A 17,048-nucleotide genomic window follows, 5' to 3' on the forward strand; every position below is an offset into this window, starting at 1 on the left:
TTGCATCCAATATGATTCTATAACATATTTACATCAGGAAAATCTAAAAAAAACTTACCAGGTAGAGGACCATGGATGGAACTAATCTCCTGACTAGAGCATACACCATCGATAGGACCCAACAGACCACCGGACAGGCAGATACCGGTCCCATTGAAACCAGGGACCGGGCACCAACCGCACCACGCCTGGTGGAGGCAATGGGAACACTGGGTGTTGGCAAAACACTGGGTGGGGCAGTTGTCCGACGCCCCTTGGGCTACGGGTCCGCACTCGCCCACGGCGCAGCGTAGGTGGAGGAATGTTGGCGACATGCACTGTATAGAGATCAGGATATTTGTGTTACTTTGCAAAGTATTTACAGTTTATGGATTATTCTTTGCGTCCAAGAATAAATAAAACAGATAATTATTTATGAGTGAAGAGGAGGTTCTACACTTTAAGGCGACCGCACACCTTACGATTGGTCTGCGACTCAATTTTGGAATAAAACGTACTAGTAGTAGAATTTGATGCTTATATTAAGACTTGGAATATCATACTGTGTAATGTTCGAAATCATCGTACGAATACCTATGTTCAAATTTTTGACTATGCTATCATCCTTCTTAGAATAAAAGCAAATTTAATATCTAGTCGCAATGACGTCATAGCAGTCATACGATTGGCTACGATTTTTTTTAAAATAATTTGGCCTTTACTCCAAAATAAAAGCTTGCAATCTTCCAAACTGATTATATTAGTATTCTTTCAATCAATTTTTAACCTCAAATAAAATGATATGTTCCATTCACATTTTCAGAAAATGAGCAAAATGCGATTTGTTCCAAAATCGGATCGCGAACAGTCGTAAGGTGTGCGGTAGCCTTTACAATAATGATAGGTCCTTTGTCTGCTCTATATTTGACTAGGTTATGACAAAGCATACATAAATTTTTGTTTTTTTTTCTGAGACACATTGTAAAGTGAAACCCTAAACAAATATCTTGGTGCAGTACACCAACAATTTTAGGAGTATGCTTTTATACCGACATCTAACATGATTCTTATGTCAGAAATCAATGCAAACTTGTCCAAATTAACCCAGCAAACATCTTTCTCTTCTTGCTTGCTTTCTATTTTACACATAAACGAATTACACGACACTTGCTTAACCTCTCTTAAAATATGCAGCACTAACAGCAAAAAGAACAAGTCCCTTTGCAAGTATTTCATGGTAATGAATCATGAGTTAATCCTTAGGGTTGCCTATCCCCATACATTGATAATTTTTACATTCTCCACATACTCAAATCATGTTATATGTCATGTGGAATGTTGTGGCCCAGTGGATTAGTCTTCTGACTTTGAAACAAAGGGTCGTGGCTTCGAATCCAAGCCATGGCATAATTTCCTTCAGCAAGAAATTCATCCACATTGTGCTGCACTCAACCCAGGTGAGTCAAATTGGTACCCGGCAGGATTAATTCCTTGAAAGCACGAGCGCTGAAAGGCAGCTCGAGCTAAAGCTGGGGTAATAATAATAATAACGCCATGCCTCGGAATAGAATATTTCTAGATAGATGGCGCTACATGTATATAAATGCCTCTTATTATTATTATTATTATATGGTTAGCAAGTACAAGTTATTAGAGTCTGTGAATAAGAGATTAATGGCTCGGCCTAAATATAAGGATCTTTTTCTTACTGAGGGCTGCTACCCCTCAGTACGATTCTGAACCATAATGTAATCTTGTACACCAATTTGTCACACATGTATTTTAACTTTGTATTACATTTGTTTTTATGTAAAGGTTTTACTGAGAGAATAAAACAATTTGAATTTACCTGGTTCAACCAAGGGCTCCACATGCACTCCTGCCAGCCCCCATCGGCCCCCTGCGAAGTCAGGCACTCACCACAGGTGGTATGCCGATGGCATGGGGTGGGGCAGGATAGGGGAGGGATCGCAGAGATGTTGTAGTGGTGGGGAGCCACGGTGAGTAGGTGGTTACTGAAGCAATTCCAGTCATAGATGGGACGGTAGTTCAGGAGGCGCCTTGTCTCACCTAAAAGATTAAGGCGCGATATGGTATGAAACTTGAGGGTGTTTCGTAAGGCTGTAAGTTTTATGCAGGAAATGTGCAATCAAGGTCAGCCACAGAGGCTAACCGCCGTGTGATCTGTGCCCAATTTGCCTATTTCTGTTTGGTCTCATCCCACATAGTCCAATCCAGGTTATTTTTTCATTCGGTCTCCCAACATTTCAGTCTAATTACAAGTTGGCTCTATTTCCAGTTGGTTAACTCAAATACATACATGTATATGAACGGATCAATGATTATCTGTCTAGTGGTTCTGACTCTCATCTTTCAATCAAAGGGTCGTGGGTTTGCATTTCAGCCATGAAATATTATCCTTCAGCAAGAAATTTACCCTCATTGTGCTGCACTTAATACAGGTGAGGTGAATGGGTAATGGTAGGATTAATTCCTTGAATGCACTAAGCGGCCAAAGGCAGCTCAAGCTAAAGCCATGGAATGATAATAGTGCTAATAGTGAAAAAAAAAATTCTAGATAGATGGTGCTATACAAATGCATATTACTATTATTATAATTATCTAATTGTTGAACAATAGGTATCTGAGACGCTTACTTGAACGTTTAAATTGCCTGGTCCAAACACACGCGCTGTTTCCTGTGGTACACTTGGTGCAATCACTTGCTTCACAGTTAGTCTCAGAACACTGACTTCTATCATGGATCTCTTTCTGGGTCTCCACCTGACAGTTGTGTTCCTCCATGCAGTTAGCAGCAGTCGGGATGCAGGCACCATCGGGGCAATTGTAACACCACTTACAGGTCTAGGAACAAGAATAATACGATGATGCTATAGTCAGTCATCCAGGTTTTATATCCAGTTAGTCCCCGACCACTCAAAAGAGATCACCCTCACCCCCTATCTCCAATTTTACTTTATTTGGTGCATCCTCCTCACTCGACCAAACCCTCCTACTCTCCTCCAACACTTGCTTCTTCAATGTCTTCTTCGGTCATCCCCTCCTCCTCTGACAAACCACCTCCCCTCTGACCATCCCCTCCCCCCCCTTTCAGACCAACCCATCTATAACAATGAACCTAACAAGTGGAGTTGACGCTTGGACTCAATCTACTGATGACGGAGCAATATAAAAGTTTCATGATCTGACTGGTCTTTCAGAACTCCTACAGCCAATCTGAAGCTTTGTTCCAGGGTCAAAATTGTGAATTAACCCACGTATCATTAACATTCCACAATCTTAACAAAGGTGAAGTGGCTACTGATTATTTTTTCAGCAGACGAAAGTTTGTCAAAATTTGAAAATACCACTTTCAGATGTATATAGCCCTTTTTCTTTTAAAAAGAGCAATTTAAGCATTTAACTTAAAAACCTAATGATTGGATATCAAAGAGGTACTGACAAAGATTATATCCTGAAATTTTCAGCCCATTCCATTCTAGGGAAGTTTTTTATTCAAAAAAAAAAATTCAGATATTCCATTTTTTATTTCAGACCCCAAACTTTACAATTTTTTGTTTCCCATAATAAGGGCTAATACTATGATAATGCACACGGACACTGTGCATATGGCAGGAAATTCCCTGTCTGATATCACACCTTAGTTTTTAGTTCCCCTTGGAAAATACAAAGAAATGGAAAGAAATTATGAAAATAATGAACACAGTAATATAAAGATGTTAATAATGAATGAACATATTGAGTAGTGATTTAATGTGTTATCATTCAAGTGGGCCTACATGTATATGACAAGACTACACTGCTGGAAATGTTGCACAATTGAAAGAAAGAAATGGATCAGTATTTATCCATGGCAATGATGATATTTTACCTGTTGTGCTGATAGATGTGATGGGTAGACCGTAACACACTCACTGCAGATGGTCAGCTTACTACAGTTCCTACCTTCAATCAATGCATTGTTGCATAGGGTACCGTTCAACAACTGGTTCGGAGACTCACAGCTAAGAAAGACATTCAAAACAATATAATAAAAGGATAAATTATAAATCATTTTATGTATAAGCTTGGCAAATTTTGAGTTTTTTGTCTGCGTTCTGTCTTAAAGATAATTGTGAAACATTCAAATTAAACACAAATTGTGATTGTGCCATCTGTACTCACTTATATAGTGCCTAATAGTCTATATTAGAAGTATTTAAGTGCTCTCCAATAAATGCAGTATTTTATGGTTATTTCAGAAAATGTTGGAAGGTATAACAATGGCATTTACCCCAGGCCAAATCCCTAACATCACCATCTTCACCATCATCATCCCCTCCACCTTTGTGGAGGTGTTTTTTTTTCCATTTATAAAATCTACATTGTAATACAAGCAATACGCTACTGCATCAATTATGAACTAAGGTTGTAAAATGAACACTCCCTCACCTAGAGGATGAGTCGTCATCATACGAGAAGCATGCAACCAAGGTGGAATTACTCATCACACAAGCCGAGCATCCCGGCGAAGATAAACATCCCTCACTGGTGGTATGCAGGTTACAGAGATCTGAAGGCATGTCGGCTGTGTTCATGGATCCGTAGGTGGAGCCATCGTAGCCCCCGAAGAGGTAGACGGTATCATCCTTGGTGGTGGCTGCGTGACTGTGGAGAGCCCTGGGTTGGGCTCCAGTGGACCAACCTGGGATAAAGAAGGAAGACAGTAACTTATTATACAGGTACTTATTTTATTCAAAGACAGGTGAATCTGGTGAGGTTGATTGATTTGAAGTTTGAGGACACTACCAACACAATCTGTCATAGGAGTGTCTGAATAGTTATGCTAAATGGTAGGATTTGTTTAATGTTATGTACATGATCTATGGATTGAATTACAAAGTAAATGAGAGTAAATAAAAAGAGTTAACTACTTCACCACGAAAAAATGTTTTGGGATAACAGAAATCTGTTCAACTCCGGCAAAATTTGACTTAAAAGATGTAAACGATGCAATTTACATACTCAGGTATAAAAAAAAAAAAGAGCTTAGGGACTTGGGAGAGCAATTTACTTTTTGAGGGTTGACTTACGCAGAGTCTATTGTATACTGAGATCTGCCTATAAAGACCGCTCATAGGAGACAAGAAAATAGACTTCATGAGCAGGTGGTCTTCATAGACAGGATTTTAAAGGTCAAGTCAACCTTAGAAAAGTGTTGATTTGAATCAATAAAGAAAAATCAGACAAGCATTATACTGAAAATTTCATCAAAATCAGATGTTAAATAAGAAAGTTATGACATTTTAAAGTTTCGCTTATTTTTCACAAAATAGTTGCACAATTTAGTCACATGCAAATGAGAGAATCGATGATGTCCCTCACTCTCTATTTCTTTTGTTTTTATTGTTTGAATTGAACAATATTTCAATCTTTACAGATATGACAATAAGGTCCAACTTGACTGAACCATAAAATGTTAAACAATGGTAATTCAACATTTTCAGGGAGAAATAAAACTTTTTTTCACAGGACAATGAGGAGAAAATTTGAAAATTTCATATTTCCTATAATAAAATACAGAAGAAAAAGTGAGTGAGAGATGTCATCAGTTCCCTCATTTGCATACCGACCGGGAAGTGCATATAACTGTTTTGTGAAATTAAGCGAAACTTTAAAATGCCACAACTTTCTTATTTCACATCTGATTTTGATAAAATTTTCAGTGTTATGTTTGTTGGATTTTCCTCTTTTTCTTCAAATCAACTTTTTAATGGGGTGGACTTGTCCTTTAAAGCAAAGGTTCAAGCCCTGGGCACGGCTATCGGATGGTGACATTAAAGGTCAGTCACAGACGTAAATAATCATATTTGGATGATACACGTCTGAAAAACTCAATTACACACACAGCTGTACATGTATTACCTTGTCCATCTAAAGACTGCCACTTATTGCAGGAGTAATGGTAGACCAGTACGTTATCGTTGAGTTCCTCTCCCTCCGCAAAGCCTCCCAACACAAGCATGTAGTTAGAGAAGGTCACCGCCGAGTGGTACATGCGTGCTTCCGGCTGTCACAAGAAAAAAAAAAAAAAAACATGCTGAAAAGGTAAGTATTCATCAAAACATAATTTAGCCCATGGATGCAATGCAAGTGGTTTCCCTTTCATACACTTACTAACAAGTACCAACCTCTTGCAACAGAATAAAGAAGGAAGGCGAGTTTGAAGCGCTTGATTCAAAGTGTATATCTAAAGATAGCCACATGGACTCAATTTGGTTTTGCTTTCTTTTCTCCGCTCACTATTTTTGTTTAGTAATCTTTTTGTGTGTGTCAACTGCACACATCACATCCCCTCCCCTACTCCCCTGACTCTCCCCCTGTTCCCCCACCCCTTTCGCTGTTATCTCTGTCATCTTATCTTAAAACTCCCACAAATAATGTCTCTATTCTATCCCCTTCCCCCTTTCACTCCAATCTCTCTGTCATCTTACCTTATATCCCTCCGAAGGCAGTATACTCCAGCCAGCCGATGGGGCATGGTAGGCATAGAGCTTGTCAGAGATTGCTAGGGCTTGTAGGTGGAATCGGTAACCCCCAAACACATAGATGGTATTTGTCTCGTTGTGCCACACAGCAGAATGACCAAATATACCTGTTCAACAAAATCAGATAGAGATAACAAATGTATGACAATATAGGTTCAACCACTATAGAAATAGTGATGATAAATGTACCCAAGGATTACAGTATGTTGTAAGAGATACATGTATGTAATCAATCGTGAGAACTTAGTACCATTGCACACATGTTGCTATAAATGAACTGAATACTGATGGTGATAACAGATTGCATTCTTAACATTTTTTTATCATGGCTTTCTGTGTACGAATCACAAAATAACCTACATGTACCACTAGTGATTTAGAAAAGGATAATAAAAAACAAAAATCCCAAGAGAAACTTCATGATATTCAAATCTAATATTCATTGTCAATTTAAACACTTTGCATCAAAAAAAGATTTTTAAAAACAAACTTTTTTTTATACATACCTGTCGGTGGAGTTCCCTGAGATGACTTGAAATGACCAGTCAGCGTATTTGTGTCAAAGTGAATGATTTCTGACATCAGGCCCAATGTTGGTGAGTAGCCCCCGATGACTATAAGGGTTCTATCGTCAACCATCGTCATTGTATGCCCTGCTATCTCTAGGTCATCAATGGGATTCTGAAAGAAACAAAATCAATGGGAAATCTTAGTTTATTCTCAGATTCTTACATGAGCCAATCGTGGGTACTAAACCCTGACGACGATCAGGGTCTATCATCAATGCATGGCCTGCTATCTCTAGGTCATCAATGGAATCTTCAACAAAGTAACAAATTAACAACAACAACAAAACTGACAAAGTCGTTAGTAAACCTTAGTGTGTTCAGTCTACATAGCGGCTATGCATATTGTTGAGTGGCATGTTTCGTAAAGATAGAAAATATCATTAGGCCTATGTACTTTATCTGAAAAAGAACAACAGATGGGAGCATATTAAAAAGTAGGAATTGAAAACAATAAAATAAGACAACATGTCAACATTAAAAGAAACTATAATTCATCTTACCGATATATCAGACCACGTGTGATGGGTCAGTGAAAACATCCACCAGTCACTCAGGACCTCGCTATCAGATAGCCCTCCGCTGATAATCATCTTATCAGGGGCTACGTACGAAGCTGCATGGTAGTTACGGGCAGAGGGCGCCAGAGCGTTTCCTGTAGAATGGTGCGTCCACTGGGATGATGATGGGTCATAGCTGATGACGTAGAAAGCAAACAGTAAGAAGATTATTGTAAAAAGATTAAATGATTTTTTTCTTTTGATTACCTCATAGATTATTATATATGAAATGGACCGGCCCAGGTCTCTTACTCCAGCGCCCTTCTCAAACATGATCATTTTCCCTCCTCAATACATGCCCATACCAACGTTATATCTATAATTGATATTTCATTTCTAATCAGGACACCATCAAACAAACAAAAGTATCATCCGAAATGTTTGCACAAAGAAATTAGACAAGCACAAATAGGAAGTGTTTTGGCAAAGATTTTCTTAATGTGTTTCTCAAATGAAAAGAAAAAAAAAAAAGATTTCGAAGTAGTCTCCGGCTCCTGGTGACATGACAGTATGATGAACGAGCAGGGTGAATTCATTTTTTTTTAATACCATATTTGTCAGAGTTTTCAAAATAAAGTTAATTTTATGTTTTGCAAGTGTACAGTTTTCATAGAACTTTCAGAGGCATGTAAACTTCTGGCCCCAACTGTATATAAAACATACCTCCAGACATCATTCAAGCGTTGATTATCCTGGGAGTAACCTCCAAACAGCCAGAACTTTCCATCCCCGTCCGCGACCATGGTGTGACCCATACGACTGGTCGGACCAACGTTAGAGTTAGAGCTCAGCCGATTGGCGTCGTAGAGAAGAGACCACACTGCTTTCGAATCAGACTTTGAGGGCGCTGTAACGATATCACATGCAGCACCGCTGTAGCCCTCGTTGCATATGCAAAGGAGTAGATGCTGGATGGAATATAGAGAATGCATTTATGTAGGACAGCTCGAGGTACATGTATAGTGATGGGTGTTGTACTTGACTTAATGATAAAACTATGGGGTGGGAGTGGTGTTAGCGATATTTTGTCCACTGAAATATTTTATAGATTCACAGCTAAATTTATTTTCCAAAGATTAATTAGCATAATTTATTCATATAAAAATTGATTTAGGAAAAGTCTAGTTATGCAAACACACAGAATACATAATTTTCTTTCATCGTGCAAATTTCTGTTGCGTATGATCTGCAGCCAAGATCTGGGGGGACATAATGCCCCCCCACCCCGTACTGAAATACCAAGGGACTATAAAGAGTTCTAGGGTTATCACAGAGGAAGACCCACTGCTCGTAGATCACGTGAACACGAACCCTTCAAGATACTCACATCATTACACATCCCACGCCCCTCAAGCAACCCACAGTCGTCAGGGCATATCTCCTCTTCACAGTCATCACCAGTAAACCCCGCCCTGCATTCGCACACCTGATCGTCCTCCACTTCATCCTCGTCTTCGTTGGCACAGTGCCAGTTACCGTCGCAATCCTCCTGGCAGGTGCGGACGTCGTAGACCGCGGTGAAGCCCTGCGTCGGCGATGTCGCACTAACATTGGCTTGGAAGGCAATTGTCATTACACCTGTAAAGCAGTAAATGGAATTGAAGTTTGATTATTTTTTCAGAGTGCATGAACATGCATTTATGATAATGAATCAATGCATTCACTAAGACTCTCTTGGGCAATATCACATTTTGTAGACTGGTGGTGTTGCAAGATCCTGTCTTACAAAGAGTTACAATTGATTTGATCGATCTCAACTATATGGAAATCCATTATTGTCATAATTTTTCCTCCTAGAAATTTGCAGTGTCCCTTGTAAACAAAGAGGATGCACTCTGAAATATCAAGACAATGATGAATGTAATAGCATACACCATATCTATAACACATTTTGAACAAACATGCATTTTAGTTGTTGGCATTGCTGGCTTTCTATAGTTGTGGTTGATCAGATCAATCGCAAATCTTTGTAAGACGGGCCCCATATCAAGAAATATATTGAAAAAACATGTATTTTAGACAATGGCATTGCTGGCTTTCCATAGTTGTGCGTGATCGGATCAATCGCAAATCTTTGTAAGATGGGCACAGGTGTCCTAGCATCCTTTGGTAATGCATCTATCCAGTCCCTCTGAGGGGACCTTGAGAGGTTGGTCCTCTGGTTGCTTACATACAGTTAAATGAATTTGAATATGAAAATCTTTGATAACAATTATAGTAGGCAAGTTTTAAATAGGGATAAGATATATCAACAATTTTGAATATTGGTTAGGAGCTTGTTTCAGAGGGAGGAAACAATAACAGCAAATGTACAATCACCATGTCAGGTCTACATTTGCTTTGAAAGAAGTAGATATATGGGTATACAATTTGTAGTTGGATAATTTTGGCAAGGTACGAGTATATATCATTTAAAATCTTACAGTCTGTTTCTTTTTACTTTTTACTGTATAGAAAAGTACAAATTAATTTTGGTTGAATTATCAAGTGTTTTGTGCAGGGTAGTCACATGTAATGTTACATACCTGAATATGAAGTTGTTGTGATGTCTGAGCTAGATGAGTGACCGCAGTAAGCCCCAATCTCTTGGCTTTCCATAGATACACCAAAGTTTTCCCATAGATGTTGAGGGATGCCGTCGTAGACATGAACGTAATCTCGCTGGAAGGGGGAAAAAACACAGATGTGTAATCAAAACTACTTGAGCTGAAGTAAAGATTTCTACATATGGATTAATATCCTGTTCTACTAGTCATTCATAGTGTTACGTTTGCACCATACTGTAGGTGCCCCCATCCTGTCTTGTTCTTAACTATACTCACCAAACACTCTACACCCAGGGTATTTACTGTACGTGTTATGGCTCAAGGAGACCCAAGTGCCCCAGAAGCTTGGATCAGACTCTTGAAGGTACCTCCACCCCCTTGTTCTTATCGACTATACCCACCCCAGACTCTACATCCAGGGTATGTACTGTTAGTATTATGGCTCCAGGAGAGCCGAGTGCCCCAGAAGCTTGGAGAAAAGACTGTCAAAGGTGCCCCATCCTTTGTTCTAACTATACTCATCCCACACTCTACATCCAGAGTATCTACTGTAAGTCTAATGGCTCTAGGAGAGCTAGGTGCCCAAGAAGCTTGGAATAGACTGTTGAAGGTGCCCCAATCCCCTTGCTCTTATTGCCTATACTCACCCCACACTCTACATCCAGGGTGTCTACTGTAAGTGTTATGGCTCCAGGAGAGCTGAGTGCCCAAGAAGCTTGGACTAGACTGTCAAAGGTGCCCCATCCCTGATCTTATTGACTATACTCACCCCACACTCTACATCCAGGGTGTCTACTGTAAGTGTTATGGCTCCAGGAGAGCTGAGTGCTCCCGAAGCTTGGACCAGACTGTCGAAGGTAGTCAAAACCCAGAGACAGTATCCATGATTGGGATCCTGCACACCAAGACCCTCAAAGGAACCTAGTCTTGAGGAATGGACGTTGGTCAGTATGGATCGCCCATTGCACTTCTGGTAGCACTTTCCGCCATTCCTATTAATAGCAATAACAATGATCTCAAAAATGACAAATCAATTTCTCTAGGGCTATTACTAATATGTTAACCTACATAATGGTCTAACATTCTTTTTCAACCAAGGTTCTCATGATATCAAAGTATCAAGCAAACAGTGATGGCAATAATTTCTTGAAAAATGTAAGCATTAGGGTATAATGGTTCTGACTCTCATTTTGTAATCAGATGGTCATGTATTCAAATCCCACCATAGCACTATCATCTTTTGGCAAGATTTAAATCTATACTTTGCTACTCTTCACTGACGTGTTAAATGGGAACCCAGTAAGACACAAATCTGAACTTCACAGCTCTTACTGTAATGGAATGTTCCACAGGGTGTGGAGAATGGATACATATTGTGTGGGAAAGCAAAAATCTGAGGACAAGGGTAATAACAATTCTATTAAGTAATTAGCAACATCATTCCAATCATCATCTACATGTACATTACAGGTATATCCTACACCCCAAATTCCACAAGAACTGTTTACATTGCTTTTGTACACTACCTCTTCTCTATCGAACAATCTACCTTTGCTCTTATTTATAATACCAAGTCTGCCTTTATTAACAGATGATTTTTCTGCAATCACCTTGTTAGTGGGATAGTCGATGGAGGTGCAGACCAGCTATGATTTTTCAGTACTAATTGTTTTCAAAGTTCTCAGGTTGAGTTTATAATCGTTGTACAAGTAGGCCCGTAAAAGTTTCATACTCAGTGTTCAATTGCACAACAAAAACCATGCATTTAGTAATGCCCATATGGAGCACCAAATATCTGTTTGTACATGTATCATCATTTATATCATCATTATGTAAGAGTAGAATATCATTGAAAGACACTTACTGTGGTTCTCCAAAGAAACCTTCTTCACACGTCTCACAATAGTCTCCCAGTGTATTACCAGTACAATAACAGACACCCGTCGATCCATCACAGTTACCCAAAGATGCGTTCCCATGACCATGGCAATCACACTCCACACAGCCAGTGGGTGAAGTAGCATCGCCATAGCTACCTGGTAAACAATACTGACAGTGGGAGCCGGTAGACCATTCTGTATGAGGGATGAAATGGTACGATTGTTTAGAAGAAATCGATAACAGTATTTCATTTCAAACAAACTAAGGATACTTATGCGAAACATTGTGTACATTGTGAGTGCCTGCTCTCACTGCACAAAAACTTTGGTATTCCTTAATATCCAGCTGCCTGCATCTACTTTTCAAAAGGAATCAAAAGCAATTCATGAAGCACTTCTAATAATTACTGAGTACTTGATCCGATCTAAGTGCCTAAAAAAATAGCAAAAAGACTTCCCAATATTTGGAAATAGCTGTTGGTATTAAGAGATCATTTCAGAACTAAGGATTTCTATAATTTTAGGGTAAGGTCGCTTTCCTATAAGGCATATTTCTGTGTTACTGCCCAGATGGGAAAAATGAAAAAAGGGCACAAAGATATCCGAGACTGTAAGAGGGGCAACAAGGTCAACAAATAGGGAATCTCAAGCAATTGCATTGGTGACCTTTGAATAATTTAAGCCTTCATCTCGGATACAAGGTATCAATATATTGGTACATTACCTTGACATTGGTCACACAGTCCCACCCCATTGACGCAAGTGCTGTGATTGTTGCACCCGCAGCTTATGTTGCAGCTAACCCCAGTCCAGCCAAGGTCACAGATACACTCAAAGTCTGGTGAGCCACTGCAGTAGCCAAACTCACATGTATGGAAGCATCTAGGTGTTGGGAAAGAGAGAGACAGATTAATTGCAAGCATCTCAATACCAACTCAACTTTCTAGATTGTAGTAGTAGCTGTATCAAAATTTTTATTTTGTTTTTTATCTGTAGTTTTATTCACACAGGGTAGCATTAGTAGTAGAAGGGTAGCAATTTAATAGGAGTAAAGAGTAGTAGTGGTAGTGGTGGTTTGAGTAGCGGTCGTAGTAGCGGTAGCGGTCATAGTAGCGGTAGCGGTAGTGGTGGTGGTGGTGGTAGTAGTCTGTATAATACTTACATGCTATCACAGACTTTCCCCCATCTTCTTTGAATGCATATTATTGTTATTGTTAAATATACAATCAAATCATTCATTATTTTTTATTTTACTTACTGAGAACATCTGTGTAATACTCACACACCATTACATGATATCCTTACAACTCCTTCAAATCTAATTCCTGATTCATGTACTGCTGACTCATTCATTATACTTTAAAACATTACCCTTCTGGAGGTATTTTGTGCAGTACTCACGTGCTATTACACGAGATCCTTCCATCCCCTTTGAATCCATAGTTACACCTGCAATCAAATCCCTCATACGTATTAGTACATGTAGCATTGGCATGGCAATCATGTCGGTCAAGTCTGCACTCATCAACATCCGGACATTGTTCGTACGACCAGTCAGCTGGCGATAGAATGGATGTCTCGTGGGCTTCAGACACAGAGGCCGAACAGTTCATAGTGGAGTAGGGGCCGTTGAAATCCCCAGACTGACAACTGCAAGAGAAAAGTTAGATGGCATGCACATTTATGCAATTTGGGATAAACTTAATATATTGACCACTGTATTTAATAAGCTATCAAGTTATTCAAGTTAATTCAGAGTAGATCATAGGGAAAATATGTACCGTCTAACTTGCAGTAGAGTCCACCTGTTAGTAAACTCCACAAAGAATTTTCAAAATTGAAATGATATTTTATGATTTTCAGACACAGAATATAGTTCATAGTGGAATAGGAATAGTGGAATAGGGACTATTGACAATTAAAATGTTCATAGTAATATAAACTGAAAATGACTTACGAATCTGGGAGAATTTATAATACGTGTTGTCAGTGATTTTCACCTACTAATTTGTTCTTAGCCAATCAGATGCAAGGATTCATAGTAGATTATAGCATCTGACAAAACTTTTCATGAAAAACTCCCCTGAAGGGAGGTATTGGAAGTTTGGAAGGTAACTTACACTCCAATGTCTGGATCGTTTGTATTCCCGCACCAGCCGCACTGGAAGGTATCCAGACAGTCAGGGCAGTTCTGATGAGCAGAACAAGATGGACAGACAGAGTCTTCCCTGAAAAACAAAGAACAAATATACTTGTAAATGAATGCAATAGTGAAGGCAAAAGCATGATGGAAGAACAGCGATAGCTCAGTCATTGGAGCGGGAATTTCAGTTTTGGATTCTAGAGACCCAGGTTTGATTCCCAAGAGGTGCACTTGTGCACTTTGGTAAGGCTTTTTTCCTCATTACAAGGTCATTCAGAGATGACATCAAGCCAAAGGAAAGGGCCCGAGCCTTTAGTCTTCTGATCTTTCGTGTTAAATATTGTGTTATCTCTCTGATTTAACATCCCCCCAAATCTGTATTCTGAAAACCGTGTTATCTGCGTGTAATGTCATTTCATGTTATCTTCAACTCCTCCCACTCTGCATCTATTTAATCCAATCAAATGCGATGTCAATAAAAAATGCGCGTAGTGTTTAAATACGCAATGCAGTGTCGCGCTTGTAGACAGCAATCAATTACCGCAGCAGAACATACACCAGCCGCACAGTGTACACGCACTAGCTTACACGTGTTCGGCAACCTGCCAACCGGCATCGGAAGGACGGTGACAACAAAGGCTGACCAAATGTCCAAACCAAAGCCGATTAAACGACGAGAAAACTTCACCGATCACGAGAGGGACATACTCGTGGATGAAGAGATGGAAAGAAAAGTCATCATAAAAAAAACGCTCGGAGCAAACCTTACACATGCAATGAAACTGACAGCATGGCAAAACATCGCAGAAGGCTTTGCATCAGGAAATAAAAGATCTGTAGACGATGTCCGAGAGAAATTGAAACAATTGAAGTCAAGAAAGAGCACTCGAGACGAAAGAAGGAAGTGAACGCTACAGGGGGTGGACCACCAGGACTCCTCCCATGGAAAAATCAAATTGATGGAATACATTGGAGAGGTATCCCTCGATGGGATTATCGTTGGCATGGATACTTTCAAGCCTGCATTAACCTCAACAACAACCATCGATGACGATCAAGAGAAGGACGCGTTGGAAACCCTTGCTGGGTTAGCAACTGGTCTTGAGAAAGTGCCATGCGGTAAGCCATTTTGTTTTTGTTTCGCATTGGCTTAAATAAATCTGAAAATGTTGGTGTATACCTCATCCTCGTCACTAATCCTCTTTAATAATGATGCAAAAGATTTTATATTCTAAAATGTGACAAACTTTTTGTCTAGCATCACCAAGTATAGTGGTCAACATTGATATCGTATTAGCTGAGGGCTAAGGCATCTAGACCTATAGGAGTCCCAAAATTTGATATTTTATACAAAGTGAATAGGAATCTTTTCTCCATTTTAAGAGGAAATTGAAAGAATATTTTTCACTTGAGAGTCAAAGAGAAGATGCAAATGATCTACGGCTGGTTTAGCCTGAATACTGACCATGTTTTTTTATCTTCTCTGCCAGATATTATTATTTATTTTACATATGATTGAAGTTTTTTGATCGATATGTCCTTTCTTCTTTTACTAATTTTTCTTTTCCCTCTTCCTTCTATTTTCCTCTTCGTGTCATTATTGTTGTTGTTGTTTTTGTTGTTCTTCTCCTTTTTCTTTTTCTTCCTTATAATATCCTTTTTCTTTCGCAATTCTTGATAATAATCCGCTTTTAAAAAGTGCTTAATCCATCTTCCTTCTTCTTTTTCTCCTCCTCCTTCTTCTTCTCCTTCCTCTTCTTCATCTCCTCCTTCTCCTTCTCCTCCTTTTTATTCTCCTTTTTTCCTCCTCCTTCTTCTTCTCTTTCTTTTTCTTCTTCTCCTTTTTCTTCTTCTTTTCTTCTTTATATTCTTCATGTATATAAAACATCTATGTCTTATTTATTGCCAATGGTAAATTTAGATTTTGTTTTTTGTTTCCTTTTTTGTAAACAGTATAATTTTACCTTTTATTATCGCAATTCTATACATGTCAAGGACCCCACTGGAAATAAGCTTTTGAGCTCTGGTGGGTCATCCTGTGCAAGCCTGTTGTTTCTTTAATGATACTGTGTATATATTGGTGACTTGCCAATTGAAATAAATCAATCAATCAATCAATTTTATTCTAGAACCAAAGGAAACAGCATCTCGACCTGCATTATCACCAACTCCCTCCAAAAGATCCAGTCCCCCATCATCCCTTCCTTCCAGCACTAGCAAGTTGCCGCGAAAATCTAATGACGGATCATGAACATCACCATTATCATCACAATCAACTTCATATCAAAATTTATATCATCAACATCATTATCATTCATCACCATTGCTTTTATTTCTTCAATTTTTTCCCAATTTACACTTTATTCCACACATAAGTTCACGACACCCAAGGCCATGGAACCAATATGCAGGCATATATAATGAAGAATAATCTAAGAATAGATATTAGCAGTAATACTTACTGATCAAACCAGTGAGAACACTCCCCATGGATAAAGGAAGAGATGTACGTTGGAAAGTGTAAACAGGTCATCGTGTCGGCACACCATGCACAGTTCTTGATATCAATGCAACTCTTGCAGTCAGTGATCCTGTAAAGTAAAAAAATAATAACATTGCAGCAATGACAATCATTCACTAGAATATGTTCCTCTAAAACTTTTGTCAACTTATGCGCAAATAAAAAGGAGAGTATAAAGTTTGTGCCAACTGTTGTCAACCTATGCGCAAGTAAAAAAGGTCAGTATGTTCAGTTTGTGGATATTCACACAAATAAATCACAGAAAAATTCAATTGCAAATCAAGGGAAAATCCCCAAATTGAGCA

The 17,048-nt window shown here is 39.0% G+C and overlaps 1 protein-coding gene across 1 annotated transcript in view; it reads right to left on the reverse strand.

Moving 5' to 3' along the window:
* Window positions 1-17,048, reverse strand: part of LOC129267224 (multiple epidermal growth factor-like domains protein 8) — a 46,217-nt gene that overhangs the window by 15,114 nt on the left and 14,055 nt on the right. Inside the window, exons 14-31 of the mRNA XM_064103572.1 lie at window positions 16,685-16,813; window positions 14,200-14,307; window positions 13,481-13,729; window positions 12,804-12,961; window positions 12,064-12,274; window positions 10,969-11,191; window positions 10,179-10,314; window positions 8,981-9,231; window positions 8,317-8,561; window positions 7,597-7,789; window positions 7,034-7,208; window positions 6,474-6,634; window positions 5,905-6,049; window positions 4,432-4,684; window positions 3,872-4,004; window positions 2,637-2,844; window positions 1,829-2,049; window positions 59-317 (exon numbers count right to left, since the gene is read on the reverse strand). Coding sequence (XP_063959642.1) covers window positions 59-317; window positions 1,829-2,049; window positions 2,637-2,844; window positions 3,872-4,004; window positions 4,432-4,684; window positions 5,905-6,049; window positions 6,474-6,634; window positions 7,034-7,208; window positions 7,597-7,789; window positions 8,317-8,561; window positions 8,981-9,231; window positions 10,179-10,314; window positions 10,969-11,191; window positions 12,064-12,274; window positions 12,804-12,961; window positions 13,481-13,729; window positions 14,200-14,307; window positions 16,685-16,813 — 3,458 coding nt within the window. The remainder of the gene's footprint in view (window positions 1-58; window positions 318-1,828; window positions 2,050-2,636; window positions 2,845-3,871; window positions 4,005-4,431; window positions 4,685-5,904; window positions 6,050-6,473; window positions 6,635-7,033; window positions 7,209-7,596; window positions 7,790-8,316; window positions 8,562-8,980; window positions 9,232-10,178; window positions 10,315-10,968; window positions 11,192-12,063; window positions 12,275-12,803; window positions 12,962-13,480; window positions 13,730-14,199; window positions 14,308-16,684; window positions 16,814-17,048) is intronic.

This window comes from Lytechinus pictus, chromosome 8 (assembly GCF_037042905.1).
Source record: "Lytechinus pictus isolate F3 Inbred chromosome 8, Lp3.0, whole genome shotgun sequence".
Classification (NCBI taxonomy): Eukaryota; Metazoa; Echinodermata; class Echinoidea; order Temnopleuroida; family Toxopneustidae; genus Lytechinus; species Lytechinus pictus.